Source organism: Cherax quadricarinatus, chromosome 3 (assembly GCF_038502225.1).
Source record: "Cherax quadricarinatus isolate ZL_2023a chromosome 3, ASM3850222v1, whole genome shotgun sequence".
NCBI lineage: Eukaryota > Metazoa > Arthropoda > Malacostraca > Decapoda > Parastacidae > Cherax > Cherax quadricarinatus.
Genome location: NC_091294.1, coordinates 16,694,612 through 16,719,925, shown reverse-complemented (window position 1 = coordinate 16,719,925; position 25,314 = coordinate 16,694,612). Strand labels below are relative to the sequence as shown.

Genomic DNA, 25,314 nt, shown 5'->3' with positions numbered 1-25,314 from the left:
AGTGATTCATGATGTCAACCTTCAGATTTATTAATAATGCTTTGTATAGGCAGTATATTCAGCATTTACAATTTCACATAAATGTCACATGCAGAAGACACTATATACTTTTTTTTCACATTGACATCAAGACATTCTGAAAGTCTTTGGATGTAAGCAATAAGAAATAGAGAATAACATGATTCCCAGTGTGACTCACCTGAGGATTCCTGGAACCTTGGTACATTCCCCGGCTCCTGCCTCTGGAGCAACCCCATCTTCCTGGGTTACTGTCTGATGTAGCTCTATGCACTGTTAGAAAAAGAAACTGGGCCTATTATAAATTTGTGCACCCTTTTAGTCATATATGGTAGCACATTCAGTTACTGGACAAATCCAGATATGCTTATCTTAATCAACTAACATAAATACTGTATTAATCATAGTGCTTTTCAGGTGGGTATTCTAGTGGAAAAAATCATTGCTTTCATTAAGATCTGAAACTCAATGAGCTAATGACATTTAAGCAAAATTTTAAGTCAAAATTTAAAGTTGGCCTTAACCTTAAGCTATGGTAAAGTTCCTTTATGTTTCCCAATATTTAACTCGTAAACGGTCCAAACGTATATATACGTTCACTACCCCAGTGCCCCGAATATTTTGAAAAATAAAAAAATAGCTTTTTTTTTTTATTGAAAAAAGAGCACATTTTTCTAAGTGTCATAGGATAAAAAAAAAATTTTTAGGGTCAGTATTCACCGAGATATGAGGCCCAGAAGTTGGCACTGGAAGCTCACTTGACAGCAACAGGGAGTCCTGCCACTTGCAGAAGTGTTGCCAATATACCTTTTTTTATATTTTTCATATTATTTTATATAATTTTTATGTTCTGATAATTACAATTTATAGTAGTTCTTGTCATTTCATAACCAATCTTTGTTCTGACACTAGTATTAGGTACTGAAATTGTACTCAAATTGTGACAAACGCACTGACAGGTGGACATTTGCACCTGCCTTGGTCATTTGCTATTGTCTTGGAATATATACGAAGTATTTATAGGTCCCAGCAATGTTTTGGATATTTGGAAGTAAAAATAATAATGAGGAGGAGGAGAAGGAGAAGAATAGTAATACGTAATAATAAAATAATAAGTTCCCTTGAAGCATGAAAAAACAAAGTCCACCCCTGACAGTGACATGATAAGATGAGATAACATTTGATAAGAGCTGACGTTTGATGAGCATTCATGAGGGTGCAGTGATAAGGCTTGATAAGAAAAGATTAGGGCCTGCTTTGTTTTTGCTGGTACACAAACATGTCTGTCTGTCTATTTGTCTGTCAAGCTCCCTGTCTATCTGTCTATCCGTCTAGCTCTCTGTCTCAGAGAGAGCCACAAGACTGCGTCGTCATCACGTTTACTCACATCTTCAAGCAAAGTATAGCACTTTGTCTGGATTTTTTGGGTTATCCTAGGTAATTTACACTAAGTATACTTGTATTTGTGTACCTGTGAGACAGATAGACAGGCAGATAGAAAGAGATAGACAGAGATAGGCAAAGATAGACAGAGACAGACATAGACATAGATACAGACAGACAAACGGAGATAGAGCCAGCAGCTGGCCAGCCACACAGCTGGCTGCCACACAGCTGGCCAGCCAGCTAGCGAGCCAGCTAGCCAGCCAGAATTGTTTCTCTTTACTTAAGGAATAGGTTATAAGACATTCTGAAAGGGTGTTGCACAGATATTGCACATGGGGTATTATCAAGTTTTTTTTTAATATTTCCTTGACCACTTGTGGCCACATCCACCTCATAGCCACTAAACTCAGGGTCAAAATTACTTTCCTCTTAAGATGGGAGTGTTAATACTACATGACATCAGTGAATCCCAGGTGTTTGCTGCGCTGTTTGTTCTAGCTGGCGCTCATTTGAACTGGTGCTCCCACAAGGTACTAAGTGGTCCCAGATTTTTTTAATACTGCGCACACTGAGTGTTAGGACCCATTGCATGCTGATAAGGCATTTCAGGCCAATCGTGCCAAATTTGAAGGCAGGAAAAATAAAACGTATATACACCTACCATCCGACTTACGGCCTGCTTGACTTACGACCACTTGACTTACGACCGTGTTTTTTATGCCAAATTTCTGGGAAATAAACAACTATTTGTGTTGTACACAGTGTTTATCCTAAACCTTACAGTATAAAATACAGTACTAACAACATAAAAAGTAAAGTAAAACATGAAATACCAAAATAAAACAAAATAAAGTCATTACAAAAATGTTTTGTTGATATTCAGTAGTAAAGTTCGACTTACGACCATTTCGACTTACGACCGGTTTCTCGGAACCGAACTCGGTCATAAGTCGGATGGTACGTGTATACGTCTGGGGCACTAGCAGTAAAAACGTATATATACGTTTGGACCATTCAAGGGGTAAATGTTCTTAGACAGGCAATATAGAAAAATAAATTAAAAATAAGAGATAGAGGTAAGTTATTCTAAAAAAAATAGAATAAAAAATCTAACTAGTTAAATTCTTCATTCCTATTAGGTATCATGTAGCTTTATGAGTTGTATACTGTAGGGCTCTATACCAAAAAACTTTACTTATTATCTTATTTAAGAAAGTCAAAAGGAAAATTTTAATTTAAATACAGCAGGACCCCTGCATCCACTGATTCAGTATCTGCAGTTTCAGTTATCCATGGTTTACTGTGGCCCAAAAATCTCTCTTAATTTTGCACAATGGCCCCAGAGTGCAAAATTAGAAAAAAACTGTCAGTTCTTCAAAGCCAATCAAGGGGGAAGCGCTAAACCCGGAGGATTATACAGATATGTGGAAGGCATTCAGGCTTAATTCGGGGAACTGGAGCACAGATCCAATTCCCTAAATCAAGAGCCCCTCACCAACATCAAGGAACCTTCCTTGAGGGGTCAAAGCCTAAGAGAAGTAGTGAAGTGCTTCCCATCCCATGTCCTTTCGCATGCTATTTCATTACTTTTTAACAAGTCACTAGAAACTAGCACCTTCCCGAAACTACTCAAGACGGCAAGGGTTACACCAATACATAAAGGTGGTGACCCTACAGATTTAAACAACTATAGGCCATTATCAAACTTACCATTGCTATCCAGAATCTTTGAGAAACTCGTGCACAGGAGACTACAGTGGACCCCCGGTTAACGATATTTTTTCACTCCAGAAGTATGTTCAGGTGCCAGTACTGACCGAATTTGTTCCCATAAGGAATATTGTGAAGTAGATTAGTCCATTTCAGACCCCCAAACATACACGTACAAACGCACTTACATAAATACACTTACATAATTGGTCTCATTCGGAGGTGATCGTTATGCGGGGGTCCACTGTATATTCATTTATAATGGCACAAAACACACTCAACCCCTGCCAGTTTGGATTCAGGAAAAAATAAAAGCACTAATGATGCAATTATAAAAATGCTAGATCTGCTTTACAAAGCATTGGAAAATAAGGAATATCCACTAGGAATTTTTATTGACCTAAGAAAAGCTTTTGACACAGTAGACCACGGCATCCTACTCCACAAACTTGACCATTATCGTATAAGAGGCCATGCGCTTGCATGTTTCAAATCTTACCTTACTAATAGGTATCAGTATGTCACCATTAAAGACACAGCATCAACAACACGGCCACTTGATACTGGAGTTCTGCAGGGAAGTGTCCTTGGTCCCCTGCTCTTCCTCATATACATCAATGATCTTCCAAACGTATCCCAACACCTGAACCCCATTCTCTTTGCTGACGACACGCCTTGTGTCATTTCTCACCCTAATCTTGCCACCCTCAACACCATTGTTAACAAGGAGCTGATCAAAATATCGACTTGGATGACAGCCAATAAACTTACGCTTAACACTGACAAAACCTACTATATTATGTTTGGTAGCAGAGCAGGAGTTGCGCAAATTAACATTAAGATCGACAACACTCTAATTGCCAGACATAATGAGGGCAAATTCCTAGGCCTATACCTCGACAACAACCTGAATTTCAGCACCCATATCCAACACATAACCAAAAAAGTATCCAAAACGGTTGGGATCCTCTCCAAGATACGCTACTACGTGCCGCAAAATGCCCTTCTCACATTATACCACTCACTTATTTATCCATACCTCACCTATGCTATTTGTGCTTGGGGATCAACTGCAGCAATACACCTAAAGCCAATAATAACCCAACAAAAAGCCACAGTAAGAATAATCACTGAATCCCATCCCTGGCAACACACCCCCCACTCTTCATAGATCTAAACTTACTCCCTGTTCAGTACATCCACACTTACTACTGTGCAATCTACATCTACAGGACCTTAAATTCCAATATTAACCTTGACCTAAAACACTTTCTTGATAGTTGTGACAGAATTCACAGGCATAACACCAGACACAAACATCTCTATGACATTCCCCATGTCCGACTAAACCTTTACAAAAATTCAATGTATGTCAAAGGCCCTAAAATCTGGAACACCGTACCTGAAAACCCTAGAACTGCAGACACATTCATCACCTTCAAAACTACCATTAGAAAACATCTTATCTCCCTGATACACCCCGTCAGCTATTTACACGAATACCACCTGGTGGTTCACACTTACTCACCCATTTGAAAATAAACAGAAATATCAATCTCAGTCTTAAAATAATGAATCTTAACTAGTCATAAGTTGGCCTGTGATACTCCAATACTGAAACTATGTATTGTGCCAAAACAAAAGCATTCACATTGCTAAACTCACAAACTAGTATTTAGTCACTTAGCCATAATACCAACTTACCTCATAATTTGTAATATTTTAAAATTAAGAATTATTCTAAGTCTGCCCGAAATGCCTAGCCATGCTAGGTGTTCTAGTGGCACCCTCTGTAATTAGTATTTTACTACATGTAAACCACACAATAACCAAATTCTGTAAACTCAGCATTGTAATCCTTATAGAGAATAAAATTTGAATTTGAATTGAGAAAGTGATACTAGGGAGAGAGAGCACAACTTTGTAGTACCCAAAGTAAGTGGGCAGGCTTCAAACACCTTTTATTGTACATCAATAAAGCCAGTCATAGCATGAACCAGTTCAAGATGAGAGCCAAAAGGTGCCTAATGAATGTAGAGACAGAAAGGGAGGAGAATGATTTTTTATTTTTTTAGCTAACACACATGTAAATATAATAACTCATTTTACCTTACTCTTAGTATATCTCCTTTATAGTAAAATAATTAGGTATTAACCCTTAAACTCTAAACGCAGATATACATTTGCTCACCTAGCACTCCGAACGTAGCTCAACATTTTGTTTTTCACTCCTTCAAAATTGGGGTGATAGGCCTGAGTTGCCTAGACACGAGAGAATGGGTCTTAACACTCGGTGTGCGCAGTATTGAAAAATATCTGGGACCACTTAGTACCTTGTGGGAGAACCAGTTCAACTGAGCTCCAGCTAGAGCAAATAGCATGGCAGACACCAGGGATTCACTGATGTCATGTCATCGTAACACTCCCCTTTTAAGAGGAAAGTAAAAATAAGTTAGATAAATATATGAGTGGGTGTGGGTGGTGTGAGTTGGACCTGACTAGCTTGTGCTACTAGGTCTGATGCCATGCTCCTTCCTTCAGTGGATGTGACCTGACTAGGTGGGTAATTGGTCTAAGCCGGGGGGTGACATGGACCTGCCTTGCATGGGCCAGTAGGCCTGCTGCAGTGTTCCTTCTTTCTTATGTTCTTATGTATTAGGCTGGCTGGCTGGCTTTGGCTCTCTCTCTCACATGTGCACATAAATACAGTTGTTATACAGTGTAAATTACCTAGGATAACCCAAAAATTCCAGGCAAAGTGCTATACTGTGCTTGTAGATATATGACATAAATAATCATGACACAATATGCATTTTCACTTGCTCAGGAATCAGGGAGCGGCTTGTAAACCAGCAGTTTTACGAGCCACTCCCTGAGAGAGAAAGAAGCAGACAGAAAGACAGACACACACAGGCAGACAGATAAGCAGAGCTAGACAGACAGATAAGCAAAGCTAAACAGACAGATAAACAGACATGTTTGTGTGTAACATTGAAAACAAATAAAGCGAGGGTTCTCTGGAGCAGTGCGCATTTATCAAGTGTCACTGGGCTGTCATCAGTTTACTGACACTTGTCATAACACCATTCTTCAAGAAGTTTCATATATAATCCAGGCACACACAGGGAGACAAAGACAAACAAGCAGAGCTAGACAGACACAGATAGACAGATATGTTTGTGTGTAACAGTGAAAACAAATAAAGTGAGGGTTCCCTGAGTGCACATTCATCAAGTGTCACTGCCTATCAGCAGTTTATTGACACTTGTCATAACATCATGCTTTGAGGTATATTCCAGCGTGTCTAAAACATTGCTGGGACCTATAAATACTTTGTACAGTAGGGCCCCTCTTATACGGCAAGTTAGGTTCCAGGCTACTGCCGGAAAGCAGACATAGCCGGAAAGTAGAACGCCATTTTTTTCCACTTATACATGCATGTAAATGCCAGGTAACAAGTTTACACTAACATATATTAAATTAGCAACAGAACTAGGCATTAAAAACAATAAAAAGCAAAATACACACAGTACACCCATTACTTACCTTAAAATATTTGTAGTCTTAATGTAGGGTGAGAGGTGGGTTTTATTTGTAGGAAGCCAGGTTTGGGAGGTATGGTAGCCAGCCAGGGAAGCCCACCCCACCCACACATAATGTAAACAAACCAGACGAATGCGTCTGGTTTCCGTCACTTTACATTGTGTACAAGTTGTCTCCACTTTGATACAGTAGAATAAATAGAGAGAAACACTCCCATTCTCATGTAACGCCATTATAAGAAGAAATGACGCCCTGAGTGAAGGCATACTTAGGTACAGGTACACATACGTATAATTATCGGTTATAATAGTAATGTAGGTATGTAGTCCGCCTGGGCTACATACCTATAGCTACACAATATTTAACCCTTTCAGGGTCAGCAGGCCCTCTCCTAAACTTGATCTCTGGGTCAGAAATTTTTGGAAAAAAAAAAAATTATGAAATAATAGAGAATCTTTTCCCAACCACAATGACACCAAAAGTATGAAATTTGATGGAAAACTTACGGAATTATGCTCTCGCAAAGTTAACGGTCTCGATGATGTTTACGCATCAGCAATTTCACCTTCTTTGAGCCCTATTGTCGGCCAATTTCAATGTACCAGTCGACAAAAATCATAACTATTTCGCTATAACTCCATTTTTTCTATCGAATGAGTACAAGAAACCACCCATTTACCGATTTCAACTATCCAATAAAGTAGTCCGAAATTAGCAATTTGCCAATTTCACACAAATTTCAAAGGATGCCAGTTTCCAAATAGGGTCCAGAATAAACAAGACAGACATTCCTGGCACTAAAATAACATTTCCTCTTTTCATTAGTCACGTCCCCAGGCCTGTGTTACATTTCTTTTGCTTTCCACTTTGAATTTTTATTCTCACAAAAAATAATAGATTTACTGTTATGCAGACTACTGAATTAGTGTAGAAATGGTGTAGAAATGGTATAAATAATATCAACGCACTTGTGAAAGAATATTAGACTCACCAGTTGATGTGTATTGGGCGCATGGCTTGATTTATTTACTTTTGAACTTTGGCAAAAATCGAACATTTCTGCTACTTTGAGCTCAATTTCAAGGTACTTTTCATTGTGAAACCAATAAAAATCATCTCAATTTCTGTAATATGTCTTCCATTCTATAAAATGAGACCAGGAAAACTAGAATACAACCATAAATAGCATACAAAAATATAATGCAAAGTCGCCGTTTTAAACCAAAAACATGATCGGAATTTTTTTTTTATCATGCACTGTGTGCTGCAGGATTTTTTTTATACTGCACACACTGACCACATAGACCCATTCTTTCGTATGTAGGCCTACCAGCTTTCTCTCGCTAGATTTGAAGGCGCTAGAATTTATGCGTACTAGTACGGCACCAACCCTGGCATGCAAGCCATACTAATACAGCAACCCTAAAAGGGTTAATGTGGCCCAGAGCCATATTATTACCATCGACATGCCACGTTCACTGAGTTTAATCATTTCTAACAACTACCTTTAGATGCCATCATAAACAAAGGGAGAAGTAATGAGTAATGTTTTCCCTCTACCCGGCTACCACACCTCCATAGCATATAAACAGCATGTTTATATGCTATGTAACATGTTTCTTATATAATTTTGAAGAAAATATCATAAATGGATTAATGAAAATGTCTATATTGACACAAAATTAGACATTTAATGTGCCCAAGAGTGATTATTATTACATAATAGAGAGATGTGCTCATGGAGAATGTAAACAAATCGGGTGGTGTGTGCCGTATTTGAAAGACCACTTGCCATATAGAAAGTTTTGGTCATAATTTGAGATCACCGTATTAGTGGAACGCCCTAAGGTGAAACGCCGAAAAGTGAGACCCTACTGTATATATTTCTAGGCAATAGTAAATGACCTAGGGAGGTGAAAATGTTCACCTGTTGGTGTGACTGCGACTATTTGAGTACTATTTCAGTACCTAACATTAGAGTTAGAACTAAGATTGGCTATGAAAAAACAAGAACTATTATAAATTGTAATTATCAGTACATAAAAAATGTATCAATTAAAATAAAATGAGAAAAAAAGGTATATTGGCAACACTTCTGCAAGTGGCAGAGCCAATGTTGCCATCAGGTGAGCATCCAGCGCCAACTTCATGGGCTTACATCTCGGCAAGTACTGACCCTACTATTTTTTTTTTATCCTTTAACGTAGAAAAATGTGCTCTTCATTAAAAAAAAAAATTTCTTTTTTAACCCTTAAACTGTCCAAACGTAGATCTACGTTTTTTCAACATTTGAAAGTATGTAAAAAACATAGATCATCATGTTTTTTTTTTACATTTGAAAACATGTAAAAAAACTTTGATCTATGTTTTAGAGGTAGTAGGTTGGTAGACAGGTAGTAGGTTGGTAGACAGCAACCACCCAGGGAAGTACTACCGTCCTGCCAGATGACTGTGAAACAAAAACCTGTAACTGTTTTGCATGATGGTAGGATTGCTGGTTTCTTTTTCTGCCTCATAAACACGCTAAGATAACAGGGATATCTTGCTACTCCTACTTACACTTTGGTCACACTTCACAGACACGCACATGCATATATATATATACATACATCTAGGTTTTTCTCCTTTTTCTAAATAGCTCTTGTTCTTTTTTATTTCTTCTATTGTCCATGGGGAAGTGGAAAAGAATCTTTCCTCCGTAAGCCATGCGTGTCGTATGAGGCGACTAAAATGCCGGGAGCAATGGGCTAGTAACCCCTTCTCCTGTATACAATTACTAAAAAAGAGAAGAAGAAAAACTTTATAAAACTGGGTTGCTTAAATGTGCGTGGATGTAGTGCGGATGACAAGAAACAGATGATTGCTGATGTTATGAATGAAAAGAAGTTGGATGTCCTGGCCCTAAGCGAAACAAAGCTGAAGGGGGTAGGAGAGTTTCAGTGGGGGGAAATAAATGGGATTAAATCTGGAGTATCTGAGAGAGTTAGAGCAAAGGAAGGGGTAGCAGTAATGTTAAATGATCAGTTATGGAAGGAGAAAAGAGAATATGAATGTGTAAATTCAAGAATTATGTGGATTAAAGTAAAGGTTGGATGCGAGAAGTGGGTCATAATAAGCGTGTATGCACCTGGAGAAGAGAGGAATGCAGAGGAGAGAGAGAGATTTTGGGAGATGTTAAGTGAATGTATAGGAGTCTTTGAACCAAGTGAGAGAGTAATTGTGGTAGGGGACTTGAATGCTAAAGTAGGAGAAACTTTTAGAGAGGGTGTGGTAGGTAAGTTTGGGGTGCCAGGTGTAAATGATAATGGGAGCCCTTTGATTGAACTTTGTATAGAAAGGGGTTTAGTTATAGGTAATACATATTTTAAGAAAAAGAGGATAAATAAGTATACACGATATGATGTAGGGCGAAATGACAGTAGTTTGTTGGATTATGTATTGGTAGATAAAAGACTGTTGAGTAGACTTCAGGATGTACATGTTTATAGAGGGGCCACAGATATATCAGATCACTTTCTAGTTGTAGCTACACTGAGAGTAAAAGGTAGATGGGATACAAGGAGAATAGAAGCATCAGGGAAGAGAGAGGTGAAGGTTTATAAACTAAAAGAGGAGGCAGTTAGGGTAAGATATAAACAGCTATTGGAGGATAGATGGGCTAATGAGAGCATAGGCAATGGGGTCGAAGAGGTATGGGGTAGGTTTAAAAATGTAGTGTTAGAGTGTTCAGCAGAAGTTTGTGGTTACAGGAAAGTGGGTGCAGGAGGGAAGAGGAGCGATTGGTGGAATGATGATGTAAAGAGAGTAGTAAGGGAGAAAAAGTTAGCATATGAGAAGTTTTTACAAAGTAGAAGTGATGCAAGGAGGGAAGAGTATATGGAGAAAAAGAGAGAAGTTAAGAGAGTGGTGAAGCAATGTAAAAAGAGAGCAAATGAGAGAGTGGGTGAGATGTTATCAACAAATTTTGTTGAAAATAAGAAAAAGTTTTGGAGTGAGATTAACAAGTTAAGAAAGCCTAGAGAACAAATGGATTTGTCAGTTAAAAATAGGAGAGGAGAGTTATTAAATGGAGAGTTAGAGGTATTGGGAAGATGGAAGGAATATTTTGAGGAATTGTTAAATGTTGATGAAGATAGGGAAGCTGTGATTTCGTGTATAGGGCAAGGAGGAATAACATCTTGTAGGAGTGAGGAAGAGCCAGTTGTGAGTGTGGGGGAAGTTCGTGAGGCAGTAGGTAAAATGAAAGGGGGTAAGGCAGCCGGGATTGATGGGATAAAGATAGAAATGTTAAAAGCAGGTGGGGATATAGTTTTGGAGTGGTTGGTGCAATTATTTAATAAATGTATGGAAGAGGGTAAGGTACCTAGGGATTGGCAGAGAGCATGTATAGTTCCTTTGTATAAAGGCAAAGGGGATAAAAGAGAGTGCAAAATTTATAGGGGGATAAGTCTGTTGAGTGTACCTGGTAAAGTGTATGGTAGAGTTATAATTGAAAGAATTAAGAGTAAGACGGAGAATAGGATAGCAGATGAACAAGGAGGCTTTAGGAAAGGTAGGGGGTGTGTGGACCAGGTGTTTACAGTGAAACATATAAGTGAACAGTATTTAGATAAGGCTAAAGAGGTCTTTGTGGCATTTATGGATTTGGAAAAGGCGTATGACAGGGTGGATAGGGGGGCAATGTGGCAGATGTTGCAAGTGTATGGTGTAGGAGGTAGGTTACTGAAAGCAGTGAAGAGTTTTTACGAGGATAGTGAGGCTCAAGTTAGAGTATGTAGGAAAGAGGGAAATTTTTTCCCAGTAAAAGTAGGCCTTAGACAAGGATGTGTGATGTCACCGTGGTTGTTTAATATATTTATAGATGGGGTTGTAAGAGAAGTAAATGCGAGGGTCTTGGCAAGAGGCGTGGAGTTAAAAGATAAAGAATCACACACAAAGTGGGAGTTGTCACAGCTGCTCTTTGCTGATGACACTGTGCTCTTGGGAGATTCTGAAGAGAAGTTGCAGAGATTGGTGGATGAATTTGGTAGGGTGTGCAAAAGAAGAAAATTAAAGGTGAATACAGGAAAGAGTAAGGTTATGAGGATAACAAAAAGATTAGGTGATGAAAGATTGAATATCAGATTGGAGGGAGAGAGTATGGAGGAGGTGAACGTATTCAGATATTTGGGAGTGGACGTGTCAGCGGATGGGTCTATGAAAGATGAGGTGAATCATAGAATTGATGAGGGAAAAAGAGTGAGTGGTGCACTTAGGAGTCTGTGGAGACAGAGAACTTTGTCCTTGGAGGCAAAGAGGGGAATGTATGAGAGTATAGTTTTACCAACGCTCTTATATGGGTGTGAAGCGTGGGTGATGAATGTTGCAGCGAGGAGAAGGCTGGAGGCAGTGGAGATGTCATGTCTGAGGGCAATGTGTGGTGTGAATATAATGCAGAGAATTCGTAGTTTGGAAGTTAGGAGGAGGTGCGGGATTACCAAAACTGTTGTCCAGAGGGCTGAGGAAGGGTTGTTGAGGTGGTTCGGACATGTAGAGAGAATGGAGCGAAATAGAATGACTTCAAGAGTGTATCAGTCTGTAGTGGAAGGAAGGCGGGGTAGGGGTCGGCCTAGGAAGGGTTGGAGGGAGGGGGTAAAGGAGGTTTTGTGTGCGAGGGGCTTGGACTTCCAGCAGGCATGCGTGAGCGTGTTTGATAGGAGTGAATGGAGACAAATGGTTTTTAATACTTGACGTGCTGTTGGAGTGTGAGCAAAGTAACATTTATGAAGGGATTCAGGGAAACCGGCAGGCCGGACTTGAGTCCTGGAGATGGGAAGTACAGTGCCTGCACTCTGAAGGAGGGGTGTTAATGTTGCAGTTTAAAAACTGTAGTGTAAAGCACCCTTCTGGCAAGACAGTGATGGAGTGAATGATGGTGAAAGTTTTTCTTTTTCGGGCCACCCTGCCTTGGTGGGAATCGGCCGGTGTGATAATAAAATAAAATAATAAAATCTACGTTTTTCTTTTTGTTATTGAAAATATGTAAAAAAAACATAGATCTACTTTTGGAGCACTACGCATGTGAACATAGATCTGTTTGGACAGTTTAAGGGTTAAATATTTTGAGCGCTACTTGAGTGAATGTAGATCTACATTTGGACAGTTTAAGGGTTAGAAGGACCCAAATGGAAATGAGTCACTTTAACTTTTTTTGGTTATCCTAGGTTCTCTACACATATGCTGCTATGTATGATAATCTATGTAACTGTATTTGTGTAAGCTCTCAGAATTATTCTTGGCTGTTCCAAATCTACAAAGGTTCCTAATATGAGGAAGGAGCTTGGTATTTCTAGTATCAGTGACAGGATTACTGAGGTTAACACTGTATTCGGTATTAGAATGTTAAGAAACAAGCCAGATACTGTCACTAAGAATGTTACTACATATATATTAAGTTTTATAACCTGCATGAACTGTATCACTGTAGACAACAAGAGCATATCACCCCTCAACGGGAGATGTGTTCATTTAATATCACATACATACCTGCAAGCCCCTCCCAAGAAGCTCATTGCAAGTAATCCCTTCCTTAAATCACTTGTTAAAGCAACTGCTCAAGGAGAAATTTCTAGCCTAGCTGGAAGTAATAAATTTTCACAAGTTAGATACACTGATGGATCTAAACAGGAGTCTTCTGGCAGGGCTGCATCTGCTCTTGTTGCCACCTCCCTAGTTAAGAATGATAATAAATTTGTTGAACTAGGCATAAGAATTAACAACTGGATGTCTACACTGCAAACTGAATTGTTTGCAATCCTAATGACGCTAAAGCTAACTTAGGACACTGAGCTCGATTCATCATTACTGATTCTATGTCATCAACGAAGGCTCTTGGCTCATATAATGACTCCAACAACATGCTCACTGGAGAAGCCAGGTATAGATATGTACTCAAAAATCTGGGACAAAGGTATCAATGTGCAATTGCTATGGATCCCATCACACACTGGATTACTCCTTCATGGTAAAGTTGATATGTTAGCCAAGAAGAGTACCCTGAATGAGAATGTAGAATATAACTTTGGTATACAGTGGACCCCCGGATTAAGTTGTCATCAGAATAAGTAATATTCGGAGTAAGTAACCTTTCTTCTTCATAACATTGGCTCGGTGAACATCACTGAACTCAGTATAAGTCATTTGTCCGGAACGTGTCCACACGGCCTGAGCGGCTCTGACACTCCATGTACAGCCAGTTTGCCATTGGTTACCAGTTAGTGAGGACGATCGCACGCATTCATACAATACATTTTGTATTCCATTCTTTTTAGTGCTTGTAACTGCTAAATAATCCACCATGGGCCCAAAGAAAGCTTCTAGTGCCAGCCAGCCCTTTGGTAAAGGGCTGGCTGGGTAGAATGTGCCTTTTTCAGTGATTCTGCAATATGTACGATACTAAAGCAGCAGGAGTCGATAAAGGCTATAGCACCAGCCAGCGATAAAGTGTAGCATTAACAGTGTAGCAAGTAAGTTAAGCGAGTAATTGATAGAAAAAGGACAGCATGAAACTGACTCCTCCATTGTTGTTGGAGGTATATAGAACACTACTAACATCACCGTCACCGTCTCTGCTGCCACCTTCACCACCACTATGTAAGGCTTATCTTTCAGTGGCCCTTATGCACCCAACAACAAACAACACACCACTCGTGACATTCTTAATGCAATATTTTATTCATTCTAGAGTATATATCATGTCTCTATGTTATTAACCCTTTGACTGTCGCAGCCGTATATATACGTCTTACGAGGTACCGTGTTTGACGTATATATACTCATAAATTCTAGCGGCTTCAAATCAAGCAGGAGAAAGCTGGTAGGCCCACATGTGAGAGAATGGGTCTGTGTGGTCAGTGTGCACCATATAAAAAAAATCCTGGAGCACGCAGTGCATAATGAGAAAAAAAAAAAAAAACTCCGACCGTTTTTTTTAATTAAAATGCTGACTTTGTGGTCTATTTTCGTATAGTATTTATGGTTGTATTCTCGTTTTCTTGGTCTCATTTGATAGAATGGAAAACATATTATAGAAATAGAGGTGATTTTGATTGATTTTACTATAAAAAGAACCTAGAAATGGAGCTCAAAGTAGGGGAAATGTTTGATTTTTGCCGATGTTCAAAAGTAAACAAATGATGCCATTGTCCAATAAATGTCCAACTAGCCATTCTAATATGCAGTCATGAATGGGTTGATGTTATTTATACAATTATTATAGTATTGCAGTAGTCTGCATAATAGTAAGTCTTCTATTTTTTGTTTGAATAAAAATTCAAAATAGAAAGCAAGAGTAATATCAGAGGGGCCTGGAGACATGACTGATGAGCAAGGAAAATGTTATTTTAGAGCCAGGAATGTCTGCATTGTTCATTCTGGACCTTATTTTGAAATTGTCATATTTTTTAGTTTTCGTGAAATTGGCCAAATTGCAAATTTCTGACCACATTATTAGGTAGTTGAAATCGGTAAATGGGCAGTTTCTTGTACTCAATCGATAGAAAAAATGGAGTTCTAAAGAAATAACTATGAGTTTGGGCGACTGGAACAAGGGAATTAGCCGAAAATAGGGCTCAAAGTGGGCGAAATCGCCGATTTGTAAACAGCGCTGAGGTCGTTAACTTCGCGAGAGCATAATTCCGTCAGTTTTCCATCAAATTTAGTTTTTTTGGTGTCATTACAATCGGGAAAAGATTCTCTATCATTTCATAAGAAAAAATCATTTTTTTTTTTTTTAAATTTTGCGACACCAGGAGACACCTCAGGATTGGGGGTTGCGACAGTCAGATGAAATGTGCCAGATAAATAAGCCGTAGAGCTGATTTTAGTGTCAAATTGAAGGGCTATCTTGTCCTGTCTCCCAACACAATTCCAAACATACGCCAGAAACATATCTCTCTGGAACACTTTTTCGGAAACAGGGGTCCAGTGACTCTCAAGCTGGTCCTAGTGGCATTAAAAAACAAAGATGGGGAGTAACCCAGGATAAGGACTTGGTACCTGACGTCTTTATGGAAGGGGATTCCCCTTCCAAACAATTGTAAACTCCTCCATCCTCTCCCCTCCTCCCATCTTCATGTCTTCAATAAAGATAAGTGTGATGTTATTGTTTTATTCTTCATGTATCATTGTTTTCTGTGTAGGTAAATGTATATTTCATGCAGAAAACATTTTTCTAATACTTTTGAGTGTCTGAAACGGATTAAATGGATTTCCATTATTTCATATGGGGAAAATTAATTCGGAATAAGTCAGATTTGGGATAAGATACTCTCTCTGGAACAGATTACAGTGGACCCCTGCTTTACGATCAGCTCCCAATGCGACCAATTATGTAAGTGTATTTATGTAAGTGCGTTTGTACGTGTATGTTTGGGGGTCTGAAATGGACTAATCTAATTCACAATATTCCTTATGGGAACAAATTCGTTCAGTAATGGCACCTGAACATACTTCTGGAATGAAATAATATCGTAAACCGGGGGTCCACTGTAATTATGTAATCCAGGGGTCCACTGTATATTTGTCTAGCATTAGGAATAATATTAGGAGAGAAGTAAATAATGAAAATGATTGTTATAGGAATGAAGTTAGAAGTCTGAGTAGATCTATAACCCACTACGATAACATGAATGTTGATAAGTACAGTGGACCCCCAGATTTTGCCGTGTGCAGAAATCGTACAATTCGGATTTCGACCACTTTTTTTGGTGAAATTTACCCCGGATTTCATACATGTGCTTATCCATACCAGACGCATCCGTCTGGGCTGCTCATACGTTCATGATTTACTCTTGGGCAAATTAAATGTCTTATTTTATGTTAATATACACATTTTCATTAATCCATCTATGATATTTTCTTCAAAATTATATAAGAAACACGTTACATAGCATATAAACGTGCAATTTTTATATGCTATCAAGGGGTGGGTTGGTGGAGGGAAAACATTACATTTTCTCTGGTCCAGCATTTAGAGAAACCTGTATGAATCTGCATCTGGCCCAGTCACCGCCCTTAATACATAACGCTTTTGTTTACAATTCTCAGCATGAATTGTTTATGATGGCACCTAAAGGTAGTTGTCAGAACAAGATATGTCGATGGTAATAATATGGCTCTGGGCCGCAGTGTAGGTAGCCAGTAGTTGTAGCCCAGGCGGGTTACACCTACCAGCTACCTACACTGACTTCCAACAAATAAACGCTACTCGCCTCTCGCCCTACATTAAGACTACAAATATTTTAAGGTAAGTAATGAATGTACTGTGTATATATTTTACGTTTTATTGTTTTTTTAACCCTTTGAGGGTCGACAGGCCCTCTCCGAAACTCGTTCTCAGGGTCGGCCAAATTTAAAAAAAAAAAAATTATTTTCTCTTATGAAAAGATAGAGAATCTTTTCCCGATCATAAAGACACCAAAAGTTTGAAATTTGATAGAAAACTTACGGAATTGTGCTCTCGCAAAGTTAGCGGTCTCGGCGATGTTTACGCATCGGCGATTCTGCCCACTTTGAGCCCCATTTTCGGCCAATTTCACTGTACTAGTCGACAAAAAACGTGAATATTTCGCTAGAACTCCATTTTTTCTATCGAATGGGTGCAAGAAACCACCCATTTATGAAATTCAACTATCCAGTACAGTGGTCAGAATTTAGCAATTTTGCCAATTTCACACAAATTTCAAAAGATGCCAATTTCCGAATAGGGCCCAGAATAAACAAGAAAGACATTCCTGGCACTAAAATGACATTTCCTCTAGTCATTAGTCACGTCTCAAGGCCCCTCTTATATTCTTTTGCTTTCCACTTTGAATTTTTATTCTCACAAAAAATATAAGATTTACTGTTATGCAGACTACTGCATTAGTGTAAAAAAATGGTATAAATATTATTGGTGCACTTGTGAAAGAATATTAGACTCACCAGTTGACGTGTATTGCACGCTTAGCACGATTTGTTTACTTTTGAAGTTTGGTAAAAATCGAACATTTCTGCTACTTTGAGCTCAATTTCAAGGCACCTTTCATTGTAAAACCAGTCAAAATCATCTCAATTTCTGTAATATGTCTTCCATTCTATAAAATGAGACCAAGAAAACTAGAATACAACAATAAATACCATACGAAAATACACTGCGAAGTCGCTGATTTATTCCAAAAAAAAATGGTCAAAGTTTTTTTTTCTCATTATGCACTGTGTGCTGCAGGATTTTTTTTAGACTGTGCACACTGACCACATAGACCCATTCTTTCATATGAAGGCCTACTAGCTTTCTCCCACTAGATTTGAGGCCGCTAGAATTTATGCGTACTAGTATGTCAAAAACCCCTACGCATAAGACGTACTAGTACGACCAAAACCCTCAAAGGGTTAATGCCAAATTCAAATTTCAAATTTATTTATTTATTTGCAAGTAGTACATTGAGATTATGTATTTACAATAATGGCTAGCAGTGCAAAGAGAGCCTCTATTATGCCTAGGCATTATGGGCTGACTTAATTTAATGGCTTACTGACTACTTAACACTAAAGAAATTTATCATAGTTGTATTATAAATGAATCTAATTTATATAAACCACATATATTCATACTATTTTCAAAAAAATTTTTTGTGATACATGATTCAATTATATATTCCTGTACATAAATGACCTACCAAATGCTTCGCAATTACTCAAACCCACACTATTTGCAGATGACACTACATACGTCTTCTCCCACCCGAGCCCAGTCACGCTAGCCAATACTGTAAATACCGAATTACAGAAAATATCTACCTGGATGAGGACTAACAAACTTACACTAAACATTGACAAAACCTACTTCATTCAGTTTGGTAACAGAGCTACAGATGTCCCTCTTAACATAATGATAAACGGATCATCTATCACAAAGCTAACAGAGGGAAAATTCTTAGGAATCCACCTTGATAATAGACTCAAATTTCATACACATATACAACAAATTTCTAAAAAAATTTCCAAGACTGTAGGCATACTATCGAAGATACGGTACTATGCTCCACAGTCAGCCCTCCTGGCCCTATATCACTCACTTATTTACCCCTATCTCACCTATGGAATTTGTGCATGGGGCTCAACAACAATTAACCATCTCAGACCACTAATTACCCAACAAAAGGCTGCAGTTAGAATGATAACAAATTCTCACTACAGGCAGCACACTCCACCAATATTCAATACACTAAACCTACTCACCATACAAAACATCCATACTTATTACTGCACCTATTACATACATAGAACACTTAACTCTGATATTAACCCTCCCCTCAAACATCTCTTTGCCAACCTCAACAGAACACATGACCATAACACAAGGCACAGATCACTCTTTGATGTTCCTCGTGTCCATCTCACACTATGCAAAAACTCAATGCACATAAAAGGCCCTAAAATCTGGAATTCATTACCTGTCAATATAAAAGAAACACTACCTGTTTATAAATTCAAGTCTCTTCTCAAAGATCACTTACTCACCCAAAACCAAATAAATACTGAATAACTCAACCTTATAAATTGTATATCTTAAATGTTTCTCACAATTATATCACATAAATGTTAAACCTAAAACCCAATCTAACTTTACTATTTTTTTAAATAAACTACCTAACAGAATTCTCCATATGACTGAATGTACAATAATACATGCAACCATATGACCTGTCTTTGTAATACTCACTTGTACTTTATAGTAATCTGTTTACATTAATGTTTTATCACTGATTTCATCATTGCTTAGTTAATCTTAAGTTAATTTTAAGCCAGCCCGTAATGCTATGCATAGTATAAGTGGCTTTGGCATGCTGCTCTTATCTGTATTTTTTTTTGTACCTCTGTATGTGTGCACAAATTGTAATAAATAAATAAATAAATAAATAAATAAATAGGTTCAAAAGTAAGTACGTACTGAATTGTGGGAATATAACATTGTGATTTGCTAAAAGTAGTTTACAGTATGAGAATGCTACAATTTGATGTATTGAGTATTTAGTCTAGGGTGATTAAGTGGCTTTTGAGAAGTCTTAAATTTATTTTCTGACCGGGTTCATTTAGTATTTTCTGGTAATGAATTCCAAATTTTGGGGCCCTTTATGTTACCTGGAGATTACTCTGGGGATCAACGAACCCGCGGCCCAGTCCACTACCAGGCCTCCCAGTGGATCAGGGCATGATCAACCAGGCTGTTACTGCTGGCCGCATGTAATCCAATGTACGAACCACAGCCCGGCTGATCCGGCACTGACTTTAGTTACATATTACAGTGTGATATGTACACAGGGTACATCAAAAAGAGATCTGTGTCTTTTGTTATGGTCGTGTGTCCTGTTAAGGTTGATGAGGAGAAGTTTGAGTGGAAGGTTTATGTTTGCGTGTATTGTTCTATGTATGTAGTAGGCACATGAATATGTATGGATGTTCTTTATGGTAAGCAGATTTACACTTTTGAATATTGGTGGAGTATGCTGTTGGGAGTGGGAATTTATCATAATTCTGACTGCAGCCTTTTGCTGTGTTATTAGTGGTCTTAGGTGATTTAATGTTGTTGATCCCCATGCACAAATTCCATATGTGAGATAAGGGTAGATGAGTGAACGATACAGAGTAAGGAGAGCTGATTGTGGAACACAGTATCGTATCTTTGATAGTATGCCTACTGTCTTAGAGATTTTCTTGAAAATTTGTTGTATATGTGTCTGGAATTTGAGGCTACTGTCAAGGTGGATTCCTAGGAATTTTCCCTATGCGAGTCTTGTGACGGGTGATCCGTTTAGCTTTTTGCTAAGCTCTGTTTCCAAACTGAATGAAATAGGTTTTGTCAGTATTCAGGGTAAGTTTATTAGTCATCATCCAGGCAGATATTTTCTGCAATTCGGCATTGACAGTGTTGGCGAGTATGACTGGGTTTGGGTGGGAGAAGACGTATGTAGTGTCATCTGAAAATAATGTGGGTTTGAGTAGCTGCGAGGCATTTGGTAGGTCATTGATGTAGATGAGAAAGAGGAGTGGTCCAAGGACACTTCCCTGTGGGACTCCTACTGTGAATGGTTGAGTTGAAGAGTTTGCACCATTTGTGTACACATACTGGCTTCTGTTACTAAGGTATGACTTTAGGTAGTTGAGAGAGTGGCCTCTTATACCACAGTGTGTTAATTTAGTGTGCAGCAATTCATGGTCGACTGTATCAACAGCTTTACGTAAATCAATGAAAATTCCCAGCGGGACTTCTTTCTTCTCGAGAGCGGTATATATTAGTTGTAGCATGTGTATGATAGCATCATTTATGTTTTTATTATTCCTGAATCCAAACTGACAGGGGTTTAGTATGTTGTGTGAGACGAGGTAGGAACAGATCCGTCTATGAATTAATTTTTCAAAGATTTTAGAGACCAGTGGTAAGTTAGATATTGGTCATATAGTTATTCAAGTCATCTTGGTCATCTCCTTTGTGGATCAGGGTGACCCTTGCTATGTTTAGAATTGCTGGGAAGGTGGAGGATTAAATGGATTTGTTAAAGAGTGTATACCTGGAGTTTACCTGGAGAGAGTTCTGGGGGTCAACGCCCCCACGGCCCGGTCTGTGACCAGGCCTCCTGGTGGATCAGACTCTGATCAACCAGGCTGTTACTGCTGGCTGCACGCAAAACCAACGTACGAGCCACAGCCCGGCTGGTCAGGTACCGACTTTAGGTGCTTGTCTAGTGCCAGCTTGAAGACTGCCAGGGGTCTATTGGTAATCCCCCTTATGTATGCTGGGAGGCAGTTGAACAGTCTCGGGCCCCTGACACTTATTGTATGGTCTCTTAACGTGCTAGTGACGCCCCTGCTTTTCGTTGGGGGATGTTGCATAGTCTGCCAAGTCTTTTGCTTTCGTAGTGAGTGATTTTCGTGTACAAGTTCGGTACTAGTCCCTCTAGGATTTTCCAGGTTTATATAATCATGTATCTCTCCCGCCTGCATTCCAGGGAATACAGGTTCAGGAACCTCAAGCGCTCCCAGTAATTGAGGTGTTTTATCTCCGTTATGCGCGCCGTGAAGGTTCTCTGTACATTTTCTAGGTCAGCAATTTCACCTGCCTTGAAAGGTGCTGTTAGTGTGCAGCAATATTCCAGCCTAGATAGAACAAGTGACCTGAAGAGTGTCATCATGGGCTTGGCATCCCTAGTTTTGAAGGTTCTCATAATCCATCCTGTCATTTTCTAGCAGCTGCGATTGATACAATGTTATGGTCCTTGAAGGTGAGATCCTCCGACATGATCACTCCCAGGTCTTTGACGTTGGTGTTTCGCTCTATTTTATGGCCAGAATTTGTTTTGTACTCTGATGAAGATTTAATTTCCTCATGTTTACCATATCTGAGTAATTGAAATTTCTCATCATTGAACTTCATATTGTTTTCTGCAGCCCACTGAAAGATTTGGTTGATGTCCGCCTGGAGCCTTGCAGTGTCTGCAATGGAAGACACTGTCATGCAGATTCGGGTGTCATCTGCAAAGGAAGACATGGTGCTGTGGCTGACATCCTTGTCTATGTCAGATATGAGAATGAGGAACAAGATTGGAGCGAGTACTGTGCCTTGTGGAACAGAGCTTTTCACCGTAGCTGCCTCGGACTTTACTCTGTTGACTACTACTCTTTGTGTTCTGTTTGTGAGGAAATTATACATCCATCGACCAACTTTTCCTGTTATTCCTTTAGCACGCATTTTGTGCACTATTATGCCATGGTCACACTTGTCGAAGGCTTTTACAAAGTCTGTATATATTACATCTGCATTCTTTTTGTCTTCTAGTGCATCTAGGACCTTGTCATAGTGATCCAATAGTTGAGACAGACAGGAGCGACCTGTTCTAAACCCATGTTGCCCTGGGTTGTGTAACTGATGGGTTTCTAGATGGGTGGCGATCTTGCTTCTTAGGACCCTTTCAAAGATTTTTATGATATGGGATGTTAGTGGTATCGGTCTGTAGTTCTTTGCTATTGCTTTGCTTTACTGCCCCCTTTGTGGAGTGGGGCTATGTCTGTTGTTTTTAGTAACTGTGGGACGACCCCTGTGTCCATGCTCCCTCTCCATAGGATGGTAAAAGCTCGTGATAGGGGCTTCTTGCAGTTCTTGATGAACACGGAGTTCCATGAGTCTGGCCCTGGGGCAGAGTGCATGGGCATGTCATTTATCGCCTGTTCGAAGTCATTTGGCGTCAGGATAACATCAGATAGGCTTGTGTTAACCAAATTCTGTGGCTCTCTCATAAAAAATTCATTTTGATCTTCGACTCTCAGTCTGGTCAGCGGCTTGCTAAAAACTGAGTCACATTGGGACTTGAGTAGCTCACTCATTTCCTTGCTGTCATCTGTGTAGGACCCATCTTGTTTAAGTAGGGGCCCAATACTGGACGTTGTTCTCGACTTTGATTTGCCATAGGAAAAGAAATGTACTTTGGGTTTCTTTCGATTTCATTTATGGCTTTTAGTTCTTCCTGTTGTTGCAACAACTGGTGACAATACTTGAGAAGCTTTTTTGTACATAAATGTTGACAAGTTGTTTATGTCTCCTGCCTTGTTTTTAAGGGTGTTGATGATGAGCGAGACTTCTGTTGGGTTGGTAGGAGCTAGGAATAGTGTATTTGGGTAGGTGCCCGTGAGTTATTCTGATGGACTGGTATTTGAGCTTGGGATTTTGCTCGCTAGATTCTTCCCTATGGTGGAGAAGAAAACATTGAGTCTGTTTGCTGTTTCAGTTGGTGGGAGTAGGGGTTCATCTGATTTTGTTAATTTGATTGTTTTGTTTTTGGATATCTGTTTAGTTCCTAGAATTTCAGATAGAGTTTTCCAGGTCTTTTTCATATCACCTTTGATATTATGTAACCTGTTTTCATAATACAATTTTTTAGACCTTCTTATCAGGCTGGTAAGAGCTGATGAGTAACGTTTAGACTGGTCTCAATTTATTTGACCCATTCTGTACTGTTTTTCATACTGGTGCTTTGTGTTAATGGATTTAAGAATGCTGGGTGTTAGCAAGGGACTATTCAGTCTATTTGCTGTGATCTGCTTATTTTTTTTAGGGCAATGTTTGTTATAAGGGCAGTGGGCTTTTTTTTTTAGAAAATTATTAATATATTCATTCATACCTGTGGCATAATGAGCTCGAAATATTTCGAGCTCATTATGCCAGTCGACATTATTCATAGCTGCTATAAAGTTATTAACAGCTGTCTCGTTATGTAGTCTGAAGGTAACTTTAGTAGTATCTTGGGGCAATTTACCTAGGTTGGTTATGAGAAAGTCTGGGTAGTGGTCTGTGGTGTTGTCTGTGATTATGACTGATTTTAAAGGGGATATGGTGTTAGTCCAGATGTGGTTTAATAAAGAGATACTAGTTCTATTACTAACTTAATCTAAGTTAGTGTAAACTTGACAACCCTATGCCTGTTGTGGAATCTATTGTGGCTTTGGGGAAGTCCATGGGGTTGGATGTGAGTGACCAGGATGTGGAAGAGTTGGTGGAAGAGTTGGTGGGTGACCACAGGGAAGAGCTAACCACTGAAGACCTGAGCACTATAGTTTTTCTCTATAAAAATTATTTTTTGTTAATATTTGTGTGTGTCTGGAACGGATTAATTGGATTTACATTATTTATGAGAAATATTACTTCAGTTTTTGTCCATTTCGGATTTCGACCGACCTTCTGGAAGGGATTAAGGAGGAAAACCAGGGGTCCACTATATGTTTATGGAGCAACCTGCAATGTGAACAGACTGACATGTTGTAGTAGCCAGGAGTAGGCTTGGTAACAAGTACTTCTGGTAGTTTGAGAGACACACGGATGATGATCAAACTACAGTTAACCCTCAGTTAACGATGTCACCGGATAACGACACTTTTTGCATCAAAATATTGGCTCGGTTAACAACAAAGAACTCGGTTAAAGTCATTTGCCCTGAACACGTCCGTGCGGCCTGAGCGGCCCTGCCACTCCATGTACAGTCAGTGTGCCATTCTTTACAAGCCAGTGAGGACAATTCCACCCATACATGTGATACATTTTGTATTATTCCATTGTTTTTAGTGCTTGTAACTGCTAAATAAGCCACCATGGACCCAAAGAAAGCTTCTAGTGCCAGCCCTTGGGTAAAGGATGCAAGAAACACAATAGAATTCAAGAAAAAGTTTGTGGAAAAATACGAAAGTGATGGTGGTAGAGAGTGGTTGCGATGGTGGCAGTGATGGTGGTAGAGGGTGGTAGTAATGGAGATATGTGCAATGTGGAGTAAGATGGAAAGATTTGTGGCATTAAAAACAAAGAAGGGAAGTGTAACCCCAGATAAGGACTTGGTACCTAAAGTCCTTATGGAAGGTGATTTCCCTTCCAAACAATTGTAAACTCCTCCATCCTCTGCCCTCCTCCCATCTCATCACTTATCAAATACGTCTTCAATAAAGGTAAGTGTCATTCTAGTGTATTTATTCTGCATGTCTCACCGTTTTCTGTGCAGGGAAATGTATATTTCATGTAAAAAAAATTATTTAGTACTTTTGGGTGTCTGGAACGGATTGATTGGATTTCCATTATGTATTTCTTATGGGAAAAATTAA

General features: G+C 39.0%; 2 protein-coding genes across 7 annotated transcripts in view; one reads left to right on the top strand and one right to left on the bottom strand.

Annotated features, from left to right (window-relative positions):
• LOC128684112 (organic cation transporter protein-like) overlaps nucleotides 1-25,314 on the top strand; it is a 664,663-nt gene that overhangs the window by 156,331 nt on the left and 483,018 nt on the right. The window lies entirely within an intron of this gene.
• The window catches only part of LOC128706571 (protein mono-ADP-ribosyltransferase PARP12), a 189,347-nt gene that overhangs the window by 98,226 nt on the left and 65,807 nt on the right, over nucleotides 1-25,314 (bottom strand). For 2 of the 6 annotated variants that reach the window (XM_070090414.1, XM_053801507.2), the window contains one exon: nucleotides 200-291. The exons of 2 other annotated variants lie outside the window; for them this stretch is intronic. In XM_070090414.1, coding sequence (XP_069946515.1) covers nucleotides 200-291 — 92 coding nt within the window. Of the gene's footprint in view, nucleotides 1-199; nucleotides 308-13,182; nucleotides 13,241-25,314 lie in introns of those variants that run through there. 2 more of the 6 variants (XM_053801508.2, XM_070090419.1) reach the window with 2 other exon arrangements.